Source organism: Platalea leucorodia, assembly GCF_965183815.1.
Source record: "Platalea leucorodia genome assembly, chromosome: W".
Classification (NCBI taxonomy): domain Eukaryota; kingdom Metazoa; phylum Chordata; class Aves; order Pelecaniformes; family Threskiornithidae; genus Platalea; species Platalea leucorodia.
The window spans coordinates 17057592-17082923 of NC_138859.1; the positions used below are offsets into that span (position 1 = coordinate 17057592).

A 25332-nucleotide genomic window follows, 5' to 3' on the forward strand; every position below is an offset into this window, starting at 1 on the left:
TCTTCCAGCCTATCCAGGTCTTCCTGCAGGGTGGCTCTGCCTTCCAGAGTGTCTACTTCCCCACTCAATTTGGTGTCATCTGCGAACTTCATCAGGCTACACTTGATCCCGTTATCCAGATCACTTATGAAGATATTGAATAGCGTTGGGCCCAATATCGATCCCTGGGGGACCCCACTTGTGACAGCTCAATTAGGCACAATTACCATTCTTCTAAGTAGTGGGAAACTGAATCAAGTGAAGAGTGGGAAACTGAATGTGAAAATAGCAAAATTTCTTTTATTTTTCATTTATTTTCCTTATATTATAAATTCCAGGGTAAATTATAGCGTAGTTTGATCTCTTATTTATATAGACCCATTCTAAACATTCCTTTTGACAGACTTGGTGGTCAGTCATAATGTCACATATATGGTATTTGTATTTAATGTAACCCAATAAGAAATAGGAATCCTCCATGAAATGGAATGTACATATTCTTCTTGGAAGAATTATGATAATTTCCACAAGTAAGAGCATATGCTTGTTGAGAACTTGAAAGGACTACTAATATTTATTAAAACTCCTTCAAAAATTTGAAAGCTCATTCCTATTAAAATTAATGGGAAGTAGGCATCCCAGGTTCCTAAACATCTTCTGAATTCTCAACCCATATGGCCAATGAAAAGCATTAGAGTAAATGAAAGAAAAAAGCAAAGAAAGGGCATATTTATTGTCTTGTTCTTAACTCCTATAGGACGATGATAGAGGTTTTGATCATTAATTGTATATTTTTGTTTCTTTGAAATGATAAAAAATCAACAGAATCAAAACTTCAAGAAGTCAAAATACAAAAATCATCTGATTTTTCATACTTTGAGACTGAACTCATGACAATGCTGTTCAAGAATGTTGAGAGATATGGAAATAAATTATTCACTCCTTATTTGTGTTACCTTAATATGTGGAAAGGTTCCAAACTTAAATGCTCAGTAGAGAAGCGTTTCCATAACTCTGAGAATATCGAAAATTGCAGCCAGTTTGCAACCATTGTCATACCAGTGACCCAAACGATATGTAAGGTGCAGATGTTACTAATGGGGTATGAAGGAAGAGAAATAAACTTTGCTGTCTATCCTATCCTGAATAAACTTGTGCCTTATTCTTACCCTCAAATTCTTACAATACAGAAGTGACCATTTAAGATAGTTGTACTTTAATTTGCAACATAGTTCAAATAGTAGTTTTCCATTACTAGATAAATATTCTGTATTAAGTTTTATTGACTGACTAACTACCAGTGCATAAAAATAGCTTTTCTGGATATGAGTTTTTAAAAAGGGATATCATAAGGATTAATCATGCAATCTGTACTTGGACAAAATTCTCTCTAGAGATAATGGCACTTGTGCCTAATTGCAATATATAGGAACATGCCCAAAAAGAGCATTCTATGCTCAGAAAGCATTTGTCTTTATATTGTGCCATTAGTCCAAATACAAAGTCTGGCACTGCATTTCATGACATATGCTGCTCCACTAGTTCTGTCTAGAAACAAGGTCTTCTATGTGTAAAATATTTTTACTCTTTCATATCAGTATAACAAACAACACTAAGAAAAATAATTTTCTCTGAAAACTTCCAAAATTGAAAATATACAGTAAATTTTACAAATTCTGACATATGCCCTTTAAAACTGTGCATCTACTGTTTTTATTTTCATTATTGTACTGGGTTTACATGGCAAGGTTTTGGTAGCAGGAGGGGTTGCAGGGGTGGTTTCTGTGAGAAGATCTTAAGGGTCTTTTCCAACCTTAACAATTCTATGATTCTATGATTCTATGAAGATGCCAGAAGCTGTCCCCATGTTGGATGGAGACAGTTCCAGCCGTCTCCAAGACAAACCTGCCACTGGCCAAAGCTGGTCAATCAGTGATGTTGGTAGAGTCTCTGTGATAACATATTTAAGAAAGGGTAAAAAATGCTGCGTTTTATACTCTGTGTGTGTGTGTGTGCGCACGCCTCTGAATGTAAATGCGACCATTCTCTTTGGTGGATTTATCTGAAGTTGGGACAGCTGCCTCAGAGTAAGCCACAGCTTTCTGAGTGAGGAGGATATGGCTTAAAGAGATATAGTTTAAATACAGACTTTTCTTATCTGCAAGCCACATGCATGCATTCATCATTGATTTTTAAATAGTGGGTTTCTATATCATTGGTTTAAAAGTTCCACAGTCTTACATTCCAGAATCCACATTATACCAAAAGAATAACAATTTGGTGGCTGGAAGAAAGAATGGTTATTTTGTGGCTCCAAAATGCTAGCTGGCATAATATGCCACGAACAGCAGAAATCCATTGGTAAAGAGAAGATTGCAGTAGTTCTTAAAAAAAAAGTTCTAAAAAGATACATGTAAAAAATGTTATCACTGTTCAAAATATTTTACATCAGTATGTAAATAGTAAAGGTCTGAATAAAGTTTCTGAACAGTATAATTTAATAAGGATGCATTCTTTCTCTCAGTTTTTTAATAGAAAATTATATTAAGCAACTCTTCTGTATGAAACAGGAGTGTTTTCTTGTAAAGGTTTCTTTTCTCCAAAAATTGCAAGCATAAAAACGAACATATAGGCTACAGTGCATGCTGTTTCCTTAAATATCTTAGATAGATAGTATATTACAGAATTTTTAAAAAATACATTGTTTCTTCAAACAAATAGTTTTATTTTCACACTCTGAACAAATGCTTGCCATACAACAGATTTCACAAGGCAGTTTTACTTCCTTTTGGTAAAATAGATCCTGTATTAAATCAGCACCAGAAAAGCTCTTCTTTTGCTTCAGTTTCTTCTCTTGATCCTTTCACCATGTCATAACTGTATTTTCCAGTCTTCAGTTTGTCAAAGTGAAGTTCAGCTTTTAAAAGGCACTGTAGTTTCTAGAAAAAAAAAAAATATTGTGTATTTAATCTCTTCACCTGCAAGAACACATAGCATTAATTAGATCTTAAAATATAGCAAATCCATGTTGAGAGCAATTGTTGACTTAAGAAAAATCCTACTAACATGAAATGGGAAAATCTTGCCAGTGCTCTGTTATTTTTGCTTGATAAGTGTAAAATACTTTTTTAAAATTAACTCATTGACAAAATGACTGTAAGATATTATTAAGGAAATAAACAACCAGACTAACTATAAAAAATATTTTTGTTTAAAATCTCTGAAGTGATCTCAGTGCATTTAAGTTTTGATTTTAATCCTTTTTTCAAAGTGTTGGAAGATCATTATAAGTAAAAGCATAAGAATAAACAAGCCAGGGCAGACCAGTGGCTAATAGCAGGTACCCAAAGAATATGAGAGTCAAGCACTTAGTAATACTTCCTCTGTGTCCTAGTTTTCATCATTCAGGGTGTTCCAGAGCCTGAAGTGGTATTTTTGTATTTAATAGCCCTTGATCAATTTTCTTCATGAATTTGCTGATCTGATTAATACAATTAGTTAATGAGCTTGCAGATTAAAAATATGATTCAATGGTAGTAATGCTTGGACATACTTCATTATCCAAACTAGAAAACAGATTCACTCTCATTTACTGTTATTTTTATGGCCACCTCATAGACTTTATTAAATTTAGTTCCATTATGCAGTTATGTTAATTGGGCTGTAACCCCCATTTCACATATGAAAAAAGTGAGATACTGAGTGCTTCGCTGACTTTGGGACTACAAAGGTGTCCTGGTTTCAGCTGGGATAGAGTTAATTTTCTTCTTGGTAGCTGGTATGGGGCTGTGTTTTGGGTTTAGGATGAGAACAATGTCGAGGATACACTGACGTTTTGTTCTTGCTAAGTAGTTGCTAAGTGGCGCTCACAGTGGTAAAGGACTTTTCAACTGCCCATGCTCTGCCGGGTGCACAAGAAGCTGGGGGGGGGGCACAGCCAGGACAGCTGACCCAGACTGGCCAAGGGGCTATTCCATACCATGTGACGTCATGCTCAGTATATATAAACTGGGGGAGTTAGCCGGGGGAGGGGGCAACGATCGCTGCTTGGGGGACGGGCTGGCCATCGGTCGGAGGGTGGTGAGCAATTGTAGAGTGTATCGTTTGCTTTGTATTACTATTGTACTATTATTACTTGTTATTATTATTGTTATTATTATTATTACTACTGTTCTATTTTTATTTTACTTTAGTTATTAAACTGTTCTTATCTCAACCCACGAGTTTTCTCCCTTTTACCCTTCTGATTCTCTCCCCCATCCCACTGGTGGGGAGTGAGCGAGCGGCTGCGTGGTGCTTAGTTGCTGGCTGGGGTTAAACCACGACAGTCCTTTTTGGCGCCCAGCGTGGGGCTCGAAGGGTTTGAGATAATAACAGATTAACTAGAGTGTATTAAGGAATTTCATTCTGTTAACAGTTATCGGTTGTAATATTGATTCATCCGTTCTCAGTACTAGTCTACCTGATCTGCACCATGCTCTTGTTTTTGCTGTGCTTTGCCATAATGAGTGATGTGTTGCCTGGAAGACTGGTTATTAAAACACTGGCCTTGAGTGCTATCTGGTATTTGGGTTCTGTAGTGAAGCCATTACTGTACTTTGGGTACCACCTCATGGAGACAATTAGCAATTATACCTCTTCCTCTGAGAGTTTTTTTATGGAGGAAATACAGAATGGCACCTTCGCTGCCTTCTTCTATGATGTTTTCTCCTTCATTACAACAATTTTTCATTATCTTGAGCATCCTTGGGTAGTTAAGATATATCCGTTGATAGTTCTTGGGAATTTTGTTTCAGTTTTATCTAAGGTTAATAAGCAGCTTAAGAATATCATCCAGAGATCTCCTCGAAGGCTGGATAGTTATGAGTGGCAGGGTGTGTGGGAGAGTATGGGCAAGTACCTAGGATAGTGGGCACCTCCAGTGTTTTGGAACTTCACCCCCGAACAAGCGTAGAATCCTGAAAAACTAGTAAAGTATTTGGAAAATGTATGTTGTCACCCTGGCAACTCCAGAGAGACACAGATCACTGCAACGTGCTGGGGCCTGGCCCATGCCTACCGAGCCCTATTCAACACTATTCAGTACCCTCAAGGGAAAGAGAAGGTCTCTGGATCGGACGACAAAATGACGGCCCCCATGGCTGTGCCAGCCCCCACGATAGGCGCTGCGGCTGGACCAGAGAACCAATCCGTGCCAGTATCACTTGCCCCTATACAGAAGAAAAAATACACAAGGAAATCAGCTCGTTTAGTAAGGGCTGATGATGAGCCAGGGCCATCAAGAGAACAGGAGGAGGAAGAGGCAGAACCCATAAATGAGATGGTAACCACCCAATACCTGTCCCTGAGTGAGCTGCAAGATATGCGAAAAGATTTCGGTCATCGTCCAGGTGAGCACATCATCACCTGGCTGCTCCGATGCTGGGATAATGGGGCCAGTAGCCTGGAATTAGAGGGTAGGGAAGCCAAGCAGCTGGGATCCCTTTCTAGGGAAGAAGGCATTGACAAAGCAATTGGAAAAGGGGCACAAGTCCTCAGCCTCTGGAGGCGACTTCTGTCAGGTGTGAAGGAAAGGTATCCCTTCAAGGAAGATGTTATATGTCACCCAGGCAAGTGGACCACCATGGAGAGAGGTATCCAGCACCTGAGGGAATTAGCTGTGCTGGAAGTGATTTATAATGACCTGGACAATGAGCAGTTATCCAAAGATCCAGACGAAGTCCAATGCACACGACCCATGTGGTGGAAGTTTGTACGGAGCGCACCATCATCACATGCAAACTCATTGGCAATAATGACCTGGAAAGATGAAGAGGGACCAACAGTGGACGAAATGGCTGGCCAACTCCGACAATACGAAGAAAGTCGCTCTTCCTCCCTACAGGCCTGCGTATCGGCTGTGGAGAAACTGTCCCAGAAGGTCCAGCAACTCGAAGAGGATATATCCTACTCCTCACCTGTATGGACCAGTATCTCAGCCATTAGGAGTAAGCATCCCTCTCTTCAAGAGAGAAGATATAGTGGATACACACCATGGGCCACCCTGTGGTTTTATCTGCGTGACCATGGAGAGGACATGAGGAAGTGGGATGGAGAATCTACCTCGACCCTAGAGGCATGGGTACGTGAGTTGCAAGGAAAAACAATCACAAAAGGTGGTTCTCCCAGGAGAGTTGCGGCTCCACTCTCCAGTGAGCAGTTCCTCAGACAGGGTAGAAGGGCTGATTTTGTTTCCAATCCTAATAAAGGGATTTTTGACTCGCATTTACAAGAAGTGAGTAACGAGTGCTATGACCAGGATTAGAGGGGCCCTGCCTCCAGCCAGGTGGAGGAGAGGGACAACCGGGTGTACTGGACTGTGTGGATTCGATGGCCTGGCACATCAGCCCCACAGGAGTAGAAGGCTTTAGTAGACACCAGTGCACAGTGTACCCTAATGCCATCAAGCTATGAAGGGGCAGAACCCATCAGTATTTCTGGAGTGACAGGGGGATCCCAACAGCTGACTGTATTGGAGGCTGAAGTGAGCCTAACTGAGAATGAGTGGCAGAAGCACCCCATTGTGACTGGCCCAGAGGCTCCGTGCATCCTTGGCATAGACTACCTCAGGAGAGGGTATTTCAAGGACCCAAAAGGGTACCGGTGGGCTTTTGGTATAGCTGCCTTGGAGACGGAGGAAATTAAACAGCTGTCTACCCTGCCCGGTCTTTCGGTGGACCCTTCTGTTGTGGGGTTGCTGAGGGTCAAAGAACAACAGGTACCAACTGCTACCACAACAGTGCACCGGTGGCAATATCGCACCAACAGAGACTCCCTGATTCCCATCCATAAACTGGTTTGTTGACTGGAGAGCCAAGGAGTGATCAGCAAGACTCACTCACCCTTTAACAGTCCCATATGGCCAGTGCGAAAGCCTAATGGAGAGTGGAGACTAAGAGTAGACTATCGGGGCCTCAATGAAGTCACGCTGTTGCTGAGTGCTGCTGTGCCAGACATGTTAGAACTTCAATATGAATTGGAGTCAAAGGCAGCCAAGTGGTATGCCACCATTGATATCGCTAATGCCTTTTTCTCAATCCCTTTGGCAGCAGAGTGCAGGCCACAGTTTGCTTTCACTTGGAGGGGCCTCCAGTACACCTGGAATCGACTGCCCCAGGGGTGGAAACACAGCCCCACCATTTGCCATGGACTGATCCAGACTGCATTGGAACAGGGTGGGGCTCCGGAACACCTGCAGTACATTGATGACATCATCGTATGGGGCAACACAGCAGCAGAAGTTTTTGAGAAAGGGAAGAAAATAGTCCAAATCCTTCTGGAGGCCGGCTTTGCCATAAAACAAAGTAAGGTCAAGGGACCTGCACAGGAGATCCAGTTTTTAGGAATAAAATGGCAAGATGGGTGTCGTCAGATCCCAATGGATGTAATCAACAAAATCACAGCCATGTCCCCACCAACCAGCAAAAAGGAGACACAAGCTTTCTTGGGCGTTGTGGGTTTCTGGAGAATGCATATTCCACATTACAGTCTCATAGTAAGCCCTCTCTATCAAGTGACCCGGAAGAAGAACGATTTTAAATGGGGCCCTGAGCAACGACAAGCCTTTGAACAAATTAAATAGGAGATAGTTCATGCAGTTGCCCTTGGGCCAGTCCGGGCAGGACAAGATGTAAAAAATGTGCTCTACACTGCAGCCGGGGAGAACGGCCCTACCTGGAGCCTCTGGCAGAAAGCACCGGGGGAGACTCGAGGTCGACCCCTGGGGTTCTGTAGTCAGAGATACAGAGGATCTGAGGCCCGCTATACTCCAACTGAAAAAGAGATATTGGCAGCATATGAAGGGGTTCGAGCTGCTTCAGAAGTGGTTGGTACTGAAGCACAGGTCCTCCTGGCACCCTGACTGCTGGTGCTGGGCTGGATGTTCAAAGGGAGGATTCCCTGTACACATCATGCAACTGATGCTACATGGGGTAAGTGGGTTGCACTCATTACACAACGGGCTCGAATAGGAAACCCCAGTCGCCCAGGAATCTTGGAAGTGATCATGGACTGGCCAGAAGGCAAAGATTTCGGAATATCGCCAGAGGAGGAGGTGATGTGTGCTGAGGAGGCCCCACCGTATAATAAACTATCAGAAAATGAGAAGCAATATGCCCTGTTCCCTGATGGGTCCTGTCGTCTTGTGGGGAAGCATTGGAGGTGGAAAGCTGCTGTATGGAGTCCTGTACGACAAGTTGCAGAAACTGCTGAAGGAGAAGGTGAATCGAGTCAGTTTGCAGAGGTGAAAGCCATCCAGCTGGCTTTAGATATTGCTGAACGAGAAAAGTGGCCAATGCTCTGTCTCTATACTGACTCATGGATGGTGGCAAATGCTCTATGGGGGTGGCTGCGGCAATGGAAGCAGAGCAACTGGCAGCGCAGAGGCAAACCCATCTGGGCTGCCCCATTGTGGCAAGATGTTGCCGGCCGGGTAGAGAACCTGGTTGTAAAAGTACGCCACGTAGATGCTCATGTACCCAAGAGTCAGGCCACTGAAGAACATCAAAACAATCAGCAGGTGGATCAGGCTGCTAAGACTGAAGTGGCTCAGGTGGATCTGGACTGGCAACATAAGGGTGAATTATTGCTAGCTTGGTGGGCCCATGACATCTCAGGCCACCAAGGAAGAGATGCAACATACAGATGGGCTCATGATCGAGGGGTGGACTTGACCATGGACACTATTGCACAGGTTATCCATGAATGCGAAACATGCGCTGCAATCAAGCGAGCCAAGCAGTTAAAGCCTCTCTGGTATGGAGGACGATGGCTGAAATATAAATATGGGGAGGCCTGGCAGATTGATTATATCACACTCCCACAAACCCGCCGAGGCAAGCGCCATGTGCTTACAATGGTGGAAGCAACCACTGGATGGCTGGAAACATATCCTGTGCCCCATGCCATCGCCCGGAACACTATCCTGGGCCTTGAAAAGCAAGTCCTATGGCGACATGGCACCCCAGAAAGAATTGAGTCAGATAACGGAACTCATTTCCGAAACAGCCTCATAGACACTTGGGCCAAAGAGCATGGCATTGAGTGGGTATATCACATCCCCTAACATGCACCAGCCTCCAGGAAAATCAAATGATACAATGGATTGTTAAAGACTACACTAAAAGCAATGGGCGGTGGGACATTCAAACATTGGGATACACATTTAGCAAAGGCCACCTGCTTAGTCAACACTAGGGGATCTGCCAAAAGAGCTGGCCCTGCCCAATCAAGACTTTTATGTACTGTAGAAGGGGATAAAGTCCCTGTAGTGCACATAAAAAATATGCTGGGGAAGACAGTCTGGGTTACTCCCGCCTTAGGCAAAGGCAAACCCATTCGTGGGATTGCTTTTGCTCAAGGACCTGGGTGCACTTGGTGGGTGATGGGGGAGGATGGGGAAGCCCAATGTGTACCTCAAGGAGATTTGATTTTGGGTGAGAATGGCCAATGAACTGAATTGTATAATGTTAGTTGCTGTATAATACTGTATGTCATCACTTCTGTGATTACTATATGACATATCAACAGCATATAGCAAGAATCGCCCAAACTAATGAAGAATGAGCTCTGAGGAAACCAAGCAAAGCGCAGAGATGGTAGAACTAGACCTGGCTTCAGCATGCAACAGTCCAACACCACACACCATCTCTCCTGCCCTGAAAGACTGTTATGACAGATGAATCCCAAAGTCATAAACTAAACGAACTCAACAAACTTTCTAGAGGGATAGCATATAGACTAAGGGAATGATACTCGTGTATTGTATCAAAGGAAAGGAAGGGGGTGGTCGTTAATGAGGATATGTTGGATAATGTGGGACCTGGGCATGACGTAAATATTATGGAATAAGGGGTGGATACTGTCCTGGTTTCAGCTGGGACAGAGTTAATTTTCTTCTTGGTAGCTGGTATGGGGCTGTGTTTTGGGTTTAGGATGAGAACAATGTCGAGGATACACTGACGTTTTGTTCTTGCTAAGTAGTTGCTAAGTGGCGCTCACAGTGGTAAAGGACTTTTCAACTGCCCATGCTCTGCCGGGTGCACAAGAAGCTGGGGGGGGGGCACAGCCAGGACAGCTGACCCAGACTGGCCAAGGGGCTATTCCATACCATGTGACGTCATGCTCAGTATATATAAACTGGGGGAGTTAGCCGGGGGAGGGGGCAACGATCGCTGCTTGGGGGACGGGCTGGCCATCGGTCGGAGGGTGGTGAGCAATTGTAGAGTGTATCGTTTGCTTTGTATTACTATTGTACTATTATTACTTGTTATTATTATTATTGTTATTATTATTATTACTACTGTTCTATTTTTATTTTACTTTAGTTATTAAACTGTTCTTATCTCAACCCACGAGTTTTCTCCCTTTTACCCTTCTGATTCTCTCCCCCATCCCACTGGTGGGGAGTGAGCGAGCGGCTGCGTGGTGCTTAGTTGCTGGCTGGGGTTAAACCACGACAAAAGGAAATTGTGAAACTCTAGGGCTTCTAATTCATAGGTCTGTTCTGTGCTCACTAGCTCATCTTTCCACACTGTTTTTAGCTTGTGTGTTGCAGCTTGATAGCTGTAAACAAAAGATGAGCCCAGAACAGAATGTCTTCCCTAAAATTTGTTTTCTTTGTATTTATATGTGAAATTTTTCTCTTTCTATATTAATTTTTATACTATTTCCTCACTATGACTGGGTACTTTCTGTATCTCTCTTGACCCCGTAGTGGCAGAATTTCCAGGCTACACTAAAAAGTCATCTATTTCCCCAAACTTTGTGAGGGTAGAAGATGAAATTAGACGGATTAAATAGGGAGGTCTCATTTTTTAGCAGGATGGTAGGTCAGTAACGGTACTGATATACAGTCATCAGTATTATTTAGTGAAAGAGGAAACTCATTTCTGAAAAAAAAAAAATTAAACATTTGCTTCTCAGAATTGTTATTGGGGCTTGCAGAAAGCAGCAAAGAAATGAAGAATATGGAGACATATTGCAAATAAGGACATGCTCTTGCTCCCATTGACTTTAGTGTTGACAGTGGGGAAAGTGTGGGGAAAGAGAGCCAAAAACATTTAAGAATCTTCCTATTCCTCCCCCTGCCTTTTCTGGAAATTATAGCCTTGCTGTATTCATCCTTTGGTTAAAAACAAAACAAAATCATTAACTGGAAAGGGCTGAGTCAGGCAAGTCAGAATCCTCTGTACTTGTTGAAAAAACACAGCATAGCTTTGACTTTTTTTTTTAAGCCATAATATTGTCTGACTTCCCTAATTCTCTTTAAGGCCAAAGTTAGATCTTGGCTCCTTTGAGTGCACAGTATATTATAGTATATACTATAGTACTGTAAATAGAGTCATATATTCAAGTTAAAATTCAGCACATCAGTGAAATGTTGTCTGCCATGAAGGAAAGCATTTTAAGACCAGTTGTTCCAAATACAGCATGAGTTGCATTTTCCTATATAGATACATTACTTGATAAATGTATTTGAACTTTTTATTTGAAATGTTTATTGTTCAGTCTTAAGAAATACCTTTGAGCTTATGACCCTTCTCTCTTCTTTTTCTTTTTTCTTTTATCTTTTTTTTTTATCTTTTTTTTTTAACAGGAAATGGGTATGGCAACCCCCGCAACTCACCAGGTCTGCTGATCTCACCTGGCAACTTGAATAAGAATATGCAAGCAAAATCTCCACCCCCAATGAATTTGGGAATGAACAACCATAAACTAGATTTCCGAGTGCTTATGCCACCTGGCAGCAAAAATACAATGCCATCAGTGGTAATGCATTCTCAAAGCTTTTTTCCCCCTTTCAAATAAGAGATATTTAAGAATTTCAAGGCCTGCTAAACCTACTAAAATCAGTAGAAAAACATTCCATATTCTTGCTTACTTAGTCTTTTTACCTAGCCTTAAGGCCTGACATTTTGCAGAGCCTATTTGATTGCTTTTATGAAGTCATTTTTACTTAATTTTTCTATTGAGTTACAAAATGGGAACTATGTCCTGCACAGTCTAAACTTGTGCACTCTCCTTCCTAGTATCTGGAAGAGCCTTTCCTGGCTTTATTATAAAGACTGAATTTAACCCTAAGTATTACTAATACACTATATTTTTCTTAAATATTTAGCCACATAGACTCTCAGAAGATGGCAGATTAACTACAAATAAATTAATTTGAATTCTATCACACTGATCTCCAAAGGCCAAATTTTATAATGATGAGAGGTAGTAAATAGATAGAGCAAGATATAATGGGGCATCAGATTGCTGTATCTCCTGCCAGGATTTAAAAAATGTAAGCAGAGTAGTATGATAGAAGGTTGAATCATTAAGGTGTCATGTGAGCATCTTTCAGTTCCCTACTGAAAGTGGTTACAAGTAAAGTTGTTGATTAGTGGTTGCAAGTAAGTCTTTCATGAGTGATTTAACATTAAAAGTGAACTTCATTAAAAAAATATCTTGATGGTGAATTTAAGTGATGCTATAAACACATTTTTCCATTATTTAACAGACACGCTATTAAAACAATTTCCAAGTAGGCTACTTTAATTAACTTTGAATATCTAACTAACTAAACCCCCCATAAATGTGATGCAAGACAGCATCTGAGAGGATAAGTAATAAATAGTCTCCTACAGGGCTATACTCAAAATCAACCAAGGCAGTGACAAGCTGTCATTAAATGATTTATTTGAAGGTCCTTAAAAACTGATACTTTCCAAAGGATTCTGTGAACAGTCAGGTCTCCTGAAACCAGGTATAGCAACACTATCTGCAGCCACTGGGGTTGTGGAAGAAATAATTAATTCTAAGAAAAAGAGTTGTGCTGAAAACTGGATAGATGGTCTTCACAGTGAGACAAACATCTCATTAAAAGGACAAAGAACAGATCTATGAACTGTTATTTTTCTAAGCTATGCTCAGAAAATATTTAATTTGCTACCCCTATCAGATGAAGCTGTTCATTAGACTAGAAAATCTGCACCCTGGTAAATATATACATTCACCAATTTTTTAATGCTCCTTTCCTATGCTCTCAGTCTGAGGATGTTGATCTGCTTTTGGTAAGTAGTAGTGACCTTCATCTTAATAATGGGGAAAAACCCAGTTCTTTTGTCTGATTGATATTTGTGTAGAAGTGGTGGTTGAAATAAAATAGAAAACTTTGCCATTACTATATTATAAACAAAAGAATTATAATTTTTGAAATCTAGCAATATAGAAGACAAAGATGCACTTTTTGCACATATTCAAATTATGCATGTTAAAATAAAGCTTTCCTGTTGTTGGAGCTTGGAGTTTTGCTAGTGTGTAATCTTGTGTTCTTGAAGATGACACAGCCGCCTTACATTTTTTGCTGGCTATCTGGATGTTTTGTCCTGCCACTCACAGGACTGGAGTTCTCAAATGCAATTTTTACAGTACAGCATCTAGTGCCTCAGAGTTAAAGATAAATGTGTAACTGCTTTGCTACCTAATACTCCTTGAAGTTTGTTTTGCCATTACAAAAAGCAAAGTAGGCAGAGCACCATCTGCTGCTATAGAGAGTTCAGTGTTCAGTTCTATTGGGGTGCCACTCATTGAATTAAGCATAAAATCCATTAATGCTTTCTTGTTTTTTTTATTTGAATGAAAAGTAAAACAATAGGAAAAGCATTTACATATTTCATCAGTTTTTCATACGGGCTGTTTTTCTACCCACAATAAAAGCAATCTTACTTGTTACTAGTTCAGTTACTCAGGAGATACTGATGTAATGGGTTACTATGGTGACAACTGGTCTCTTGAAGGATCGTAAATGATAGAGTTGACAGAGTTCATGAAAGCCACATGTTAAATGATTAATTTATAGAAATTTGTATCAGCTTGTATTTCTTATGCACAAAGCATGCCCATAAAGCTAATACACTTAACTGACTTAAAGCTAGTCAATAATATGTTTATTTTACTTACTTTAAAAGAATGAGAGGATAAATAACTCCCAGTCTGCTCAGTCATTGGCTACTCCAGTGGTTTCCATGGCAACTCCTACTCTACCAGGGCAAGGGATGGGAGGATACCCATCAGCCATCTCAGCAACGTATGGTACTGGTAAGCATCAGTGCAAGATGTAAAAGGTGGGAGAGGGAACAAGATGCTGATAAATGTCTGTCTCAGTAGTAATGAATTAGCTAATGATTGCTGGGCTAAACTGAAAAATTCATAGCTGATATGCTTTCACACTTCATTTACTTATTCTGTATCTGTCACTGACTTGAGACATATCTATTTAAAAATAGATATTTTGTTTGAATGGAAAACTGCTTTGATAGCTTTCTTCCATTGGCTTTAATAAGAAATGTAACTTAAAAGAGACTTCTTAATTCTCTTAATACAACAGATAATTTCACCTAGTTCTTGAATGCACCTTCCTAAAGTCATAAGGGTAGTGGGAGCAAGCAGTTTCACTGGTTTCAAAATGGAGTTCAATAAATTTGTGGGCTATTACATAGTTACCTAGAAGGGATTAGAAATGAAGCCCCAAGACATACTTTCCAGTTTCTATGCACATTATTACTGTATAAAACATGTTGGTATATGTATCAGATGCTTTTAGAGAAGATATGCATTGTTCAGACACAGGCTACCTAATAGGTTCTATGAGGAAGATCATAAATGAAATATTACAATGTTTTTCAAGTCTTTGGCTCCATGAAAATGCATATATAGTTATGATGGATATACAGGCTAAGAATACTTTAGATCTTTCAGATCCAGAAAAGCCCTGGTAAATTACAGAATAATTATTAGTACATTATTTGCTCCCAAATTAATGAGTTGACTGAAGAGGAGAGTCTGTTTTTCCTAGTGCAACTTAATATGATTGGTGTAATTAAAATTAAAAGGTATATTAAGTGATGTTCACATTATGATGCTAGTTATTGTTTAATTCCTTCCTCCTTAATTCTCTTTTAATTATTGCCTTTTCTTTTTTCAAATCTAGAATATTCTCTGAGTAGTGCAGATATATCATCTCTTTCTGGGTTTAATACAGCCAATGCTCTTCATCTTGGTTCTGTGACTGGCTGGCAACAGCGACACCTACATAATATACCACCATCTGCCCTCAGTCAATTGGGGTAAGCAGTGTTTACTTTAAACTATCATATTGTTCTACAGTGACTTCTGTATCCCCAGTAATCCCAAATCTGGAATATATCAAGATAACATATCAGCAAATATTTACTGTGTATAACAGCTCCGTTTCCAAAAACTGAAACTACATATTTCATGAAAAGCTTTTCAGGTAGCTAAAATGAAATATTCTCTGTCCCTGACATTTTCTCAGTAATAAAGATTACTGCTCATGTTTTGCTCTTTATTTCTTTAAATAGCATTTTATTTCACCACTAAAGACAAAACTAAACACTGTTGCTTTATTTTGCCCTTTGTTCCTTTTATTTGCAGTTACTTTAGCACAAACTTTTACAATAAACTTGAAAAATTTCTAATTATTTTTAATCAGTGACATAATGATTTGACCTTAGATTAAGCCTTAACCTTCTATAATAATCATATGCTCCCATCTGCTCAGCTGTGACATACAAATTTCATTTCTTTCAAAATGTTTTGTACAAGCAAATAACATAATTAGGCCTAAGAAGCCAGCAGCCCATAAAACTTATTGTGATTTGCCTATGTTAAGGAGGACAGCCCTCTAGTGGCTAATTTCAAGATATTCCTTCAAGATTGGTGAAGCATACTGCTAAATTATTTCAGTATTTTTAAAGTGTGAAAATTCACACAAGGAAATCACCTGATGAGTTATTGAAAAAGTAACTTATTGGCTAATTCAAATAAAATTTAAGAGTATGATTTTTCAAAAATCCTAGTATCTGCAGTTTCTATTGAGTAAGATCCTAAGAACTGGCCAACACTCCACACTTAACCTAAGGTAAGGCCATGACATCATCTTCTCATACAGAATCATAACATCATAGAATCATAGAATGGTTTGGGTTCGAAGGGACCTTTAAAGATTATCTAGTCCAACCTCCCTGCCATGGGCAGGCACATCTTTCACTAGATCAGGTTGCTCAAAGCCCCGTCCAACCTGAACCTTGAACACTTCCAGTGATGGGGCAGCCACAACTTCTCTGGGCAACCTGTTCCAGTGTCTCACCACCCTCGTCGTAAAAAATTCCTTCCTTATATCCAATCTAAACCTACCCTCTTTCAGTTTGAAACCCTTGCCCCTTGTCCTGGCACTACAGGCCCTGGTAAAAAGTCTCTCTCCGTCTTTCTTATATATTGAAAGGCTGCAGTAAGGGGGGGTTACCCAGGGGTTGCCCAGACCCAGGTGCAAGACCTTGCACTTGGCCTTGTTGAACTTCATGAGGTTCACAGGGGCCCATTCCTCAAGCCTGTCCAGGTCCCTCTGGATGGCGTCCCTTCCCTCAGGTGTGTCAACTGCACCACTCAGCTTGGTGTCATCCGCAAACTTGCTGAGGGTGCACTCAATTCCACTATGTCATTGATGAAGATATTAAATAGTATTGGTCCCAGTATGGACCCTTGAAGGACACCACTCGTTACTGGTTTCCACTTGGACATTGAACCATTAACTGCAGCTCTTTGGACACGTCCATCCAGCCAGTTCCTTACCCATCTAAGAGTCCATCTGTCAAACCCATATCTCTCCAATTTAGCGGCAAGAATGTTGTGGGGGACAGTATCAAAGGCCTTACAGAAGTTCAGGTAAATGACATCCTGTGGTGGATTGACCTTGGCTGGATGGCAGGTGCTCATCAAGCTGCTCTATCACTCCCCTCATCAGTGGGAGGGTGGGGGCAGGAGAAAATAAGAAAATAAAAACTCATGGGTCAAGATAAAGGCAGTTTAATAAAGCAAAAGCAAAGGTCACACGTGGAAGAAAAGGAAAACAAAAGATTTATTCTCTACTTCCCATCAGCCGGCCATGTCCAGCCACTTCTCGGGAAGTAGGGCTTCAGTACACATAGTGGTTGCTTCAAAAGACAAATGCCTTAATAACTAATGCCCTCCCTCCTCCTCCTTTCTCTTAGCTTTTATTGCTGAGCAGATGCCATATGGTATGGAATATCCCTTTGGTCAGTTTGGGTCAGCTGCCCTGGCTATGTCCCCTCCCAACCCCTTGCCCACCCCCAACCTACTGGACTTTGGGGGGGGGGGGATGTTGGAGAGACAGCCTTGATGCTGTGGGAGCACTGCTCAGCAGTAGCCAAAACATCATTGGTGTGTTATCAACACCTTTCTAGCGACAAATACAAAGCACAGCACTATGAGGGAAAGTTAACTGCATCCCAGCCAGACCCAGTACAGTTTAACTAATAGCTACAAAAGCAAAAAATGTCCTGTTTGCAAAAAAAATACCTACATTTGCTACAGTGAGGGCTATTAATCACTAACTCTGTGACTCATGAAAGGGATTGCTGCAAATTTTGACAAACTTGTCTCTATAGGAATGAAGGGTAAGAAAGCAATTGGAGATAGAACATCCTGTTTTCTCTGTTGTCTAACAAGATCCATCTGTTATTTAACATTGCAATAAGTAGTGATAAAAGCAGTTGATATCATTCAGCAGTGAAGCCATATAGTTTAAAGTATAAATGTGTCAAAAGAAAATAAAACATTTTGCCTTTCATGAAAGTAATAGTAGATGTTGCCTAAATAAAGCTCAACTCAGTCAATGAGATATCAGAAAAAGTAGAATATTTCAATAAATGAAAATGACTGCATCTAAACTTGACAGTTTAGATGTCAGATGACAGATGACAGACATGTTTAAAACATACTTCCAAATCCCAAAATTTCTTCTGCTTGCTGTAAAAATGTTTGAACACTACATTGGTTTTAAAATCTTCAGTGGCCTATTGCCCCTATTACCTTCAATCTCTCCCTGTATAAATCCTCACTATGAAAAACCTTGAAACGGTGTGTCTGGGATTAGGGACTAATTTCAGACTAGTAAATGGTCTCTGAACTGGAACAATTTCTAAGAACATAATGGAAATTACATACTGAGAACTGTAATAATAAAAAGAAAAGTCAGATTTTACCAGTAGGTGGTGCTTCTGTACAAAGCATTCATCAGATGCAAGTGATCTCATTTTTATCCCTTAGACACAGACTCATAGAATGCTTTAGGATGGAAGGAACCTTTAAAGGTCATCTAGTCCATTCCCCCTGCAATTGGCAGGGACATCTACAACTAGATAAGGTTGCTCAGAGCCCCATCCAGCCTGGCCTTGAATGTTTCCAAGGATGGGGCATCTACCACCTCTCTGGGCAACCTGTTCCAGTGTTTCACTACCCTCACTGTAAAAAATTTCTTCCTTATATCTAGTCTGAATCTACCCTCCTTTAGTTTAAAACCATTACCCCTTGTCCTATCGCTACGGTACTGGCCCTGCTGAAAAGTCTGTCCCCATCTTTCTTGTAGGCCCCCTTTAAGTATTGAAAGGCTGCAATAAGGTCTCCCCAGAGCCTTCTCTTCTCCAGGCTGAACAACCCCAGCTCTCTCAGCCTTCCTTCATAGGAGAGGTGTTCCAGCCCTCTGATCATTTTTGTGGCCCTCCTCTGGACCTGCTCCAACAGGTCCTTGTCCTTCCTGTGCTGAGGACCCCAGAGCTGGACGCAGTACTCCAGGTGGGGTCTCACCAGACCAGAGTAGAGGGGCAGAATCACCTCCCTCGACCTGCTGGCCACGCTTCTTTTGATGCAGCCCAGGATACAGTTGGCTTTCTGGGCTGCGAGAGCACATTGCTGGCTCATGTCCAGCTTTTCATCCACCAGTACCCCCAAGTCCTTCTCCTCAGGGCTGCTCTCAATCCCTTCATCCCCCAGTCTGTAATGATACCAGGGATTGCCCTGACCCAGGTGCAGGCCCCTGCACTTGGCCTTGTTGAACCTCATGAGGTTCACACAGGCCCATTTCTCCAGCTTGTCCAGGTCCTTCTGGATGGCATCCCATCCCTCAGGTGTGTCAACTGCATCATTCAGCTTGGTGTCATCTGCAAACTTGCTGAGGGTGCACTCAATCCTGCTATGTCATTGATGAAGATATTGAACAGCACTGGCCCCAGTACAGATCCCTGAGGGACACCACTCATCACTGATCTGGACATCGAGCCATTGTCCACTACCCTCTGGATGCAATCAACCAGCCAATTCCTTATCCACCAAACAGTCCACCCATCAAATCCCTATCCTTCCAATTTAGAGAGAAGGATATTGCGGGGGACCATGTCAAAGGCCTTACAGAAGTCCAGATAGATGACATCCATAGCTCTTCCCTTGTCCACTGACGCAGTCACTCCATCATAGGAGGCCACTAGGTTGGTCAGGCAGGACTTGCCCTTGGTGAAGCCATGCTGGCTGTCTCAAATCACCTCCCTGTCCTCCATGTGCCTTAGCATAGCTTCTAGGAGGATCTGTGCCATGATCTTCCCAGGCACAGAGGTGAGGCTGACAGGTCAGTAGTTCCCAGGGTCCTCCTTTTTACCCTTTTTAAAAATAGCTGCAATGTTTCCCTTTTTCCAGTCCCCAGGGACTTCACCTGACTGCCATGACTTTTCAAATATCATGGAGAGTGGCTTGGCAACCACATCAGCCAATTCCCTCAGGACTCTGGGATGCTTCTCATCAGGACCCATAGACTTATGTATGTTCAGGTTCCTCAGGTGGTCACGAACCTGATCTTCTCTTACAGTGGGAGGACCTCTGCCCCCCTGATCCCCATCAAATGGCCCATTGACTCGGGAGGTGTGAGGAGAGAGATTGCCAGTGAAGAATGAGGCAAAGAAGTTGTTGAGTACCTCAGCCTTCTCCTCATCTGTTATTACCAGCTTGCCGCTTCTGCTTGTCAGAGGGGGTACACTTTCTTTAACCTTCCTTTTCTGGTTGACGTACCTGTAGAAGCCCTTCTTATTATTCTTTGCATCCCTCGCCAGGTTCAGCTCCAGCCGAGCCTTGGCCTTCCTGATCCCATCCTTACGCAACCAGGCAGTGTCCCTGTACTCTTCCCAAGATACCTGTCCCTGCTTCCACTGCCTGTGCGTTCTCTTCTTGCCCTTTAGTTTGACCAGCAGGTCTCGACTCAGCCATGCCGGACTCTTCCCTTCCTTGCCCGATTTCCTGCACCTGGGGATCGAGAGCTCTTGTGCCCTATGGAAAGCATCCTTGAAGACCTGCCAGCTCTGTTCTGCTCCCTTGTCCCTGAGGGCCATTTCCCAGGGGTCCTGTTGATTAACTCCTTGAAGAGCTGGAATTTTGCTTTCCTAAAATTCAGGGTCCTGACTACACTCTTCACCTGACCCTTACCTCTCCAGATTGTGAATTCTACCAGTGTGTGATCACTGCAGCCGAGGCTGCCTCCAATCCTGACATCACCAATGAGCTCTCTTACATTGGTGACCAACAGGTCCAGTACTGCATCCCCTCTGGTAGGGCTATCTATTACCTGGCTTAGGAAGCTGTCCTCCATGCACTCCAGGAGTCTCCTAGATTGCCTACCGCCTGCTGTGTTACTTTCCCAGCAGATGTCGGGGTGGTTGAAATCCCCCAGCAGGACAAGAGCCTGTGAGCGCTAAGCTTCCTGTAGTTGGAGTAAGAAGGCTTCATCAATAGGCTCCCCTTGATCAGGTGGCCTGTAGTAGACCCCAACCACAAGGTTCCCTTTGTTGCCTCGGTCTCTAATTCTTACCCATAAGCTTTCAACCTGCTCATGGCTATTCTTCAGGGACACGTCTTCACATTCTATCCATTTCTTGAAGTAGAGGGCAACACCTCTGCCCCTCCTACCTCGTCTGTCCCTTCTGAACAGCCTGTAGCCATCGATAGCTGAACTCCAGTCATGGGATTCATCCCACCAAGTTTCAGTGATGGCAACTAGGTCATAGCTTTCTAGCAGCATGGTAGCTTCCAGCTCCTCCTGTTTGTTGCCCATGCTGCGTGCATTGGTATAGAGGCACTTCAGCTGGGCTGTCGTCCGTGTCACCTTCTTGGAGGAACACCCCTTGGTTCCCTTGAGGAATTTCTCCAATATTTCCCTATTGGCTCCTATTACCTCAAGAGTGCCCCTCTCATCCCCATAAGACTTCGACCGTGCTGCAGTGTCTCCAGCACACCTCAGATCAACAGGCTGAGGGCCCCCGCTAGCATCCCATCCCCCGCTAGTACCCCGTCCCTCTAACCATGGCGTGCGATCCCACCCCTTGTCACAGGCAAATCTGATATCGACTCCCTCCCCCTTCAAATCTAGTTTAAAGCCCTGTCAATGTGCCCCGCAAGCTCCTGAGCAAAGGCCTTCTTCCCCTTTGAGAAAGGTGAACCCCGTCAGATGCCAGCAAGCCTGGTGCCGTGTAGGCCATCCCATTGTTCAAAAACCCAAAATTGTTATAGTGACACCAGCCACGGAGCCATGTATTAATGGACCGGATCCATCTGTTCCTCTCAATGTTCCTGCCCGCAACTGGAAGGAGGGAGGAAAAAATAACCTGTGCTCCCGATTCCCTCACCAACCATCCCAAGGCCCTAAAGTCTCTCTTGATTGCTTTTGGACTACGGGTTGCAGCTTCCTCTCCAACTACATGGAAGATCAATAACAGGTAGTAGTCGGAGGGCCGTACCAGGCTAGGAAGTTTCCTAGTGATGTCCTTAACCCAGGCCCCAGGGAGGCAGCAGACTTCCCTAAGGGGAGGGTCTGTCTGGCATATTGGACCCTCTGTTCCCCTCAGAAGAGAATCGCTTACAACTGTAACCTGTCTTTTCTTCCTCGTGGACTTGGTCGTGATACAGGGGGGGTAGGCCTTTCTGACCTTGGCAACGCCCCTGGTGTAGATGGACTGTCATCCACATCATCCATTGACTGGCCTTCCACATCCAGAGCCTCATACCTGTTGTATAGAGACACCTGGGAAGGCGAGGTGGGCAAGGAAGGGGTTCGCCTGCCGCCCTGAGTGCGGACTTGCCTCCATTCATTCCTTTCCTTTAAGTTACTGCCTTCTGCCTGGTCAGGGGAGGATACAGGATCCCCTTGATCTTGGGTTTGTTCTGGTGGCTGTTCCTGTTTCTGTCTCAGGGAGGGCAGAGCTTGGTTCCACCAGTCTATCTCTTTCTCAGCCTCCCTGATGCTTCTTAACCTTTCTACTTGCTCTCATAGCTCTGCCACCAGGCTGAGCAGATCATCCACTTGGTCACACCTCACACAGCTGTTCTCACTACTGCCAACTGTTACCAGTTAAAGGCTCTGGCATTCTCTGCAGCCCAAGACCTGGACGGCTGCATGGTTTGTTGGGAGCGCAGTTTGGGTTGACACATCCATTCTAGTGGTCATAGAGGACATGGCTTTCTGCCGGGTGGAGACCATAGCTGAGCTCCTTCCGAGAGGGTGATGACCACCGGCTGAACTTACCTTTTGAGTTGGCAGAGCTTCAGCGCCCTTCCTGCTCGCCCTGCCTACATAAAATGCATTCTCAATATTCACTCTCCTCCCCACCTACTTCAGCTTTCTTCTGCTATTACCTGCCCACAAAAAGAAAATGAACTTAGAATAGGTATATAGATCATCTTTTTAAAAGTTTTAGAGCAACAGTTTCTCCTGATGTTTGCAGCATCCTCTGAGTTGGGTTCTCCTACATGCAAATCAATATACTCTTCTGATACCTTCCACTACTTTTCAGTTTCTCTTTGGTAGTTTATTCATAAAAATTCTGGTGTGAATTATGAGTTCATACATTTATACCATAAAATCATATCTAAAACCTTACTTGTCTGTGGTAATTTATTAATGTTAATCAGAGGACCAGTAAATTTAACTGCATTCCAAAAGGTGTAACATGTACAGAGCCCAAATTTTTGTTATGGAGTTTGCATCTAAAGTTTCATGTCAAAATGAACAGTGATAAAAATGTTTGGTGCATTTGAACTAATCAAATTAATCCCAGCAGAAAGTCCATGCCTCCCCTGTCTCAGCCAGTGCATACACACACACAAGCATTAGTTATAAAGAAACCTACAGGTGGTTCCAACAGTGCAAAGGCTCAGCTTCCAAAATTTGTTATGACAGATATGTTGATATATTATTCATTATGAGAGAACGAAAGAGAAAGACTTTCTTTCAGTCCCAAGGCATATCCCAGAGCCACTCAAGAGAACCATGTCTGTTGTGATGTTTTCATCTCTCTGATTTTTTTTCGCAATACCTCCTAGTAAACAGTCCTCATTCTCTCAGTATCCACCAGTACTGCATGAGCCTTTACACTGATGTTTTGTGTGTTTGTGCATTTCCAGGGGCTCCATGCCTCCTCAGTCTGTAACTGGGTTTCCTTTCCTCCTACAGAGCTTGCACTATCACTCATTTATCTCAGAGTACAAATATCTCCCTGCCTTCTACTCAAAGCCTCAACATCAAGTCAGAACCTGTTTTTCCTCCTAGAGACCGTACCAACACACCCTCAAGATACCCACAGCATATGCACCATGAGGCAGGGAGATCTCCTGTTGACAGTTTGAGCAGCTGTAGCAGTTCATATGATGGAAGTGACCGAGAAGATCACCAGAATGAATGCCACTCCCCCATTGGACTCACCAGACCTTCACCAGATGAAAAGGAAAGCCCCTCTGTCAAGCGCATGTGGCTCTCTGAAGGATGGGCAACATGATAACCTTATTACTTTTTTTTTCTTGTAGTGCATGTGTGCTATACCTTAATGGAGGAGGGAGGTCAATATGCATTATGTGCCGTGTGTGGAAAAAAAAAGTCAGGTACTCTGTTTTGTAAAAGTACTTTTAAATTGCCTCAGTGATACAGTATAAGGATAAACAGAAATGCTGAGATAAGCTTGGCACCTGAGTTGTACAACAGAACACTTGTATAAAATAGATTTTAAGACTAACTTCTATTCACTGTTGTGCTCCCTTGCAAAATGTATGTTACAATAGATAGTGTCATGTTGCAGGTTCAACATTATTCACATGTAAATAGACAAAAGGAAAACATTTGCCAGAAGTGGCAGATCTTTACTGAGAAAGAAAGCAGCTGTTATGCAACATATAGAAATTGTACAGGTGTTTTGACAGACCCAGCAGTTGGGTGGCCATGAATCAGTGCTAGGAAGAGACTCAGTCACCTAACATACCTAAAATGCTCACAAACATACAGGCATATCATTAGAGTATGACCCTCAGTTAAAAAGGATCAAAGACATTTAAAAAGGACCATACTTGTAAAAATGTTGAGTTTAAGGGAAAACATATTTATTTTTTAAAATTCTGGGTCTGCATCACTTCTTAAATAAAAAATATAAGAATATGTACATTAGATTTTGCTTATTTTCATATTAAAAAGACAGTTTGCAAAGCATTTGTGGCTTTTGTAGTTTCTTTAAGCCAAAATGTGTTCTTTTTTCCTTGATAGTTTTGCTAATCTTTTTAACAGTCCTGAAGAAAACAGAGGACTTTTTGTATAGAAAGCACTACCCTAAGCCATGAAGAACTCGATGCTTTGCTAACCAAGATAACTGTTTTCTCTTTGCAGAAGTTTTGTTTTTGAAATGTGTATTTCTAATTATATAAAATATTAAGGATCTTTTTTAAAAATCTGTAAAATTAGCATACTTGTGTATAGCTTTCTAATATATATAATAATTATGGTAATAGCAAAAATTTTTGTTATCTTAATAGAGGGGGAATTATATTTGTGCAGTTGCACATTTAACTTTTTTCTTTCAGTTTTCTTTTACTGGGCATACATTTTACAGATCCAAGTCATCTGTTGAAAGAGAGATCTGTAAAAAGTTAGAATTTACCCATGGTGTAACAACCTAAATCATTTTAATACAACATTTTACCAATTGGGTGAACTGTGATCGCCTGTATATACTGATTAGTTCTTTCATGCTGTTTTGTTCATTGTAACAGGTTAAGGGCCCTTCTATTACTTACATCCTGTGTATCTTGTAGTTTTCCATGGGTAAAATGACAAAGTAAGTGGCATGAATTGGCCCTTTCTCATAAATGAAGCTGGTATTCTGCCTGTTAGAACTGGATGTACAGCTCTAATGGCTGTCAGTTATGTGAGTGCAAGTGAATATTTCCAGAAGTGGTAGACAGAGTAAAAAGTGAGGGATTGGCACAAACACACCTATTATATAGATAACTCCCTTCTGTCACAGATTTAAAAAATTTAGAGAGGTTATCAATTAAAGGACCATTCAAAAGTCAATTTATCTTACACAAACAATATTGGTCGTTACATCATCATTGTTTTCATGGACCTCTGTGGTCACATTATCTCACAGTGGG

At 42.0% G+C, this 25332-nt stretch overlaps 1 protein-coding gene across 1 annotated transcript in view; it reads left to right on the forward strand.

Annotated features, from left to right (window-relative positions):
• Positions 1-23690, forward strand: part of LOC309601790 (myocyte-specific enhancer factor 2C-like) — a gene marked incomplete at both ends in the record, with an annotated part of 98340 nt that extends 74650 nt beyond the window's left edge. The window contains 5 exons of the mRNA XM_082334914.1: positions 11615-11787; positions 13050-13073; positions 13971-14100; positions 14993-15128; positions 23369-23690. Of these exons, the coding sequence (XP_082191040.1) occupies positions 11615-11787; positions 13050-13073; positions 13971-14100; positions 14993-15128; positions 23369-23690 (785 nt within the window). The remainder of the gene's footprint in view (positions 1-11614; positions 11788-13049; positions 13074-13970; positions 14101-14992; positions 15129-23368) is intronic.
• Positions 23691-25332: the final 1642 nt, after the last annotated feature.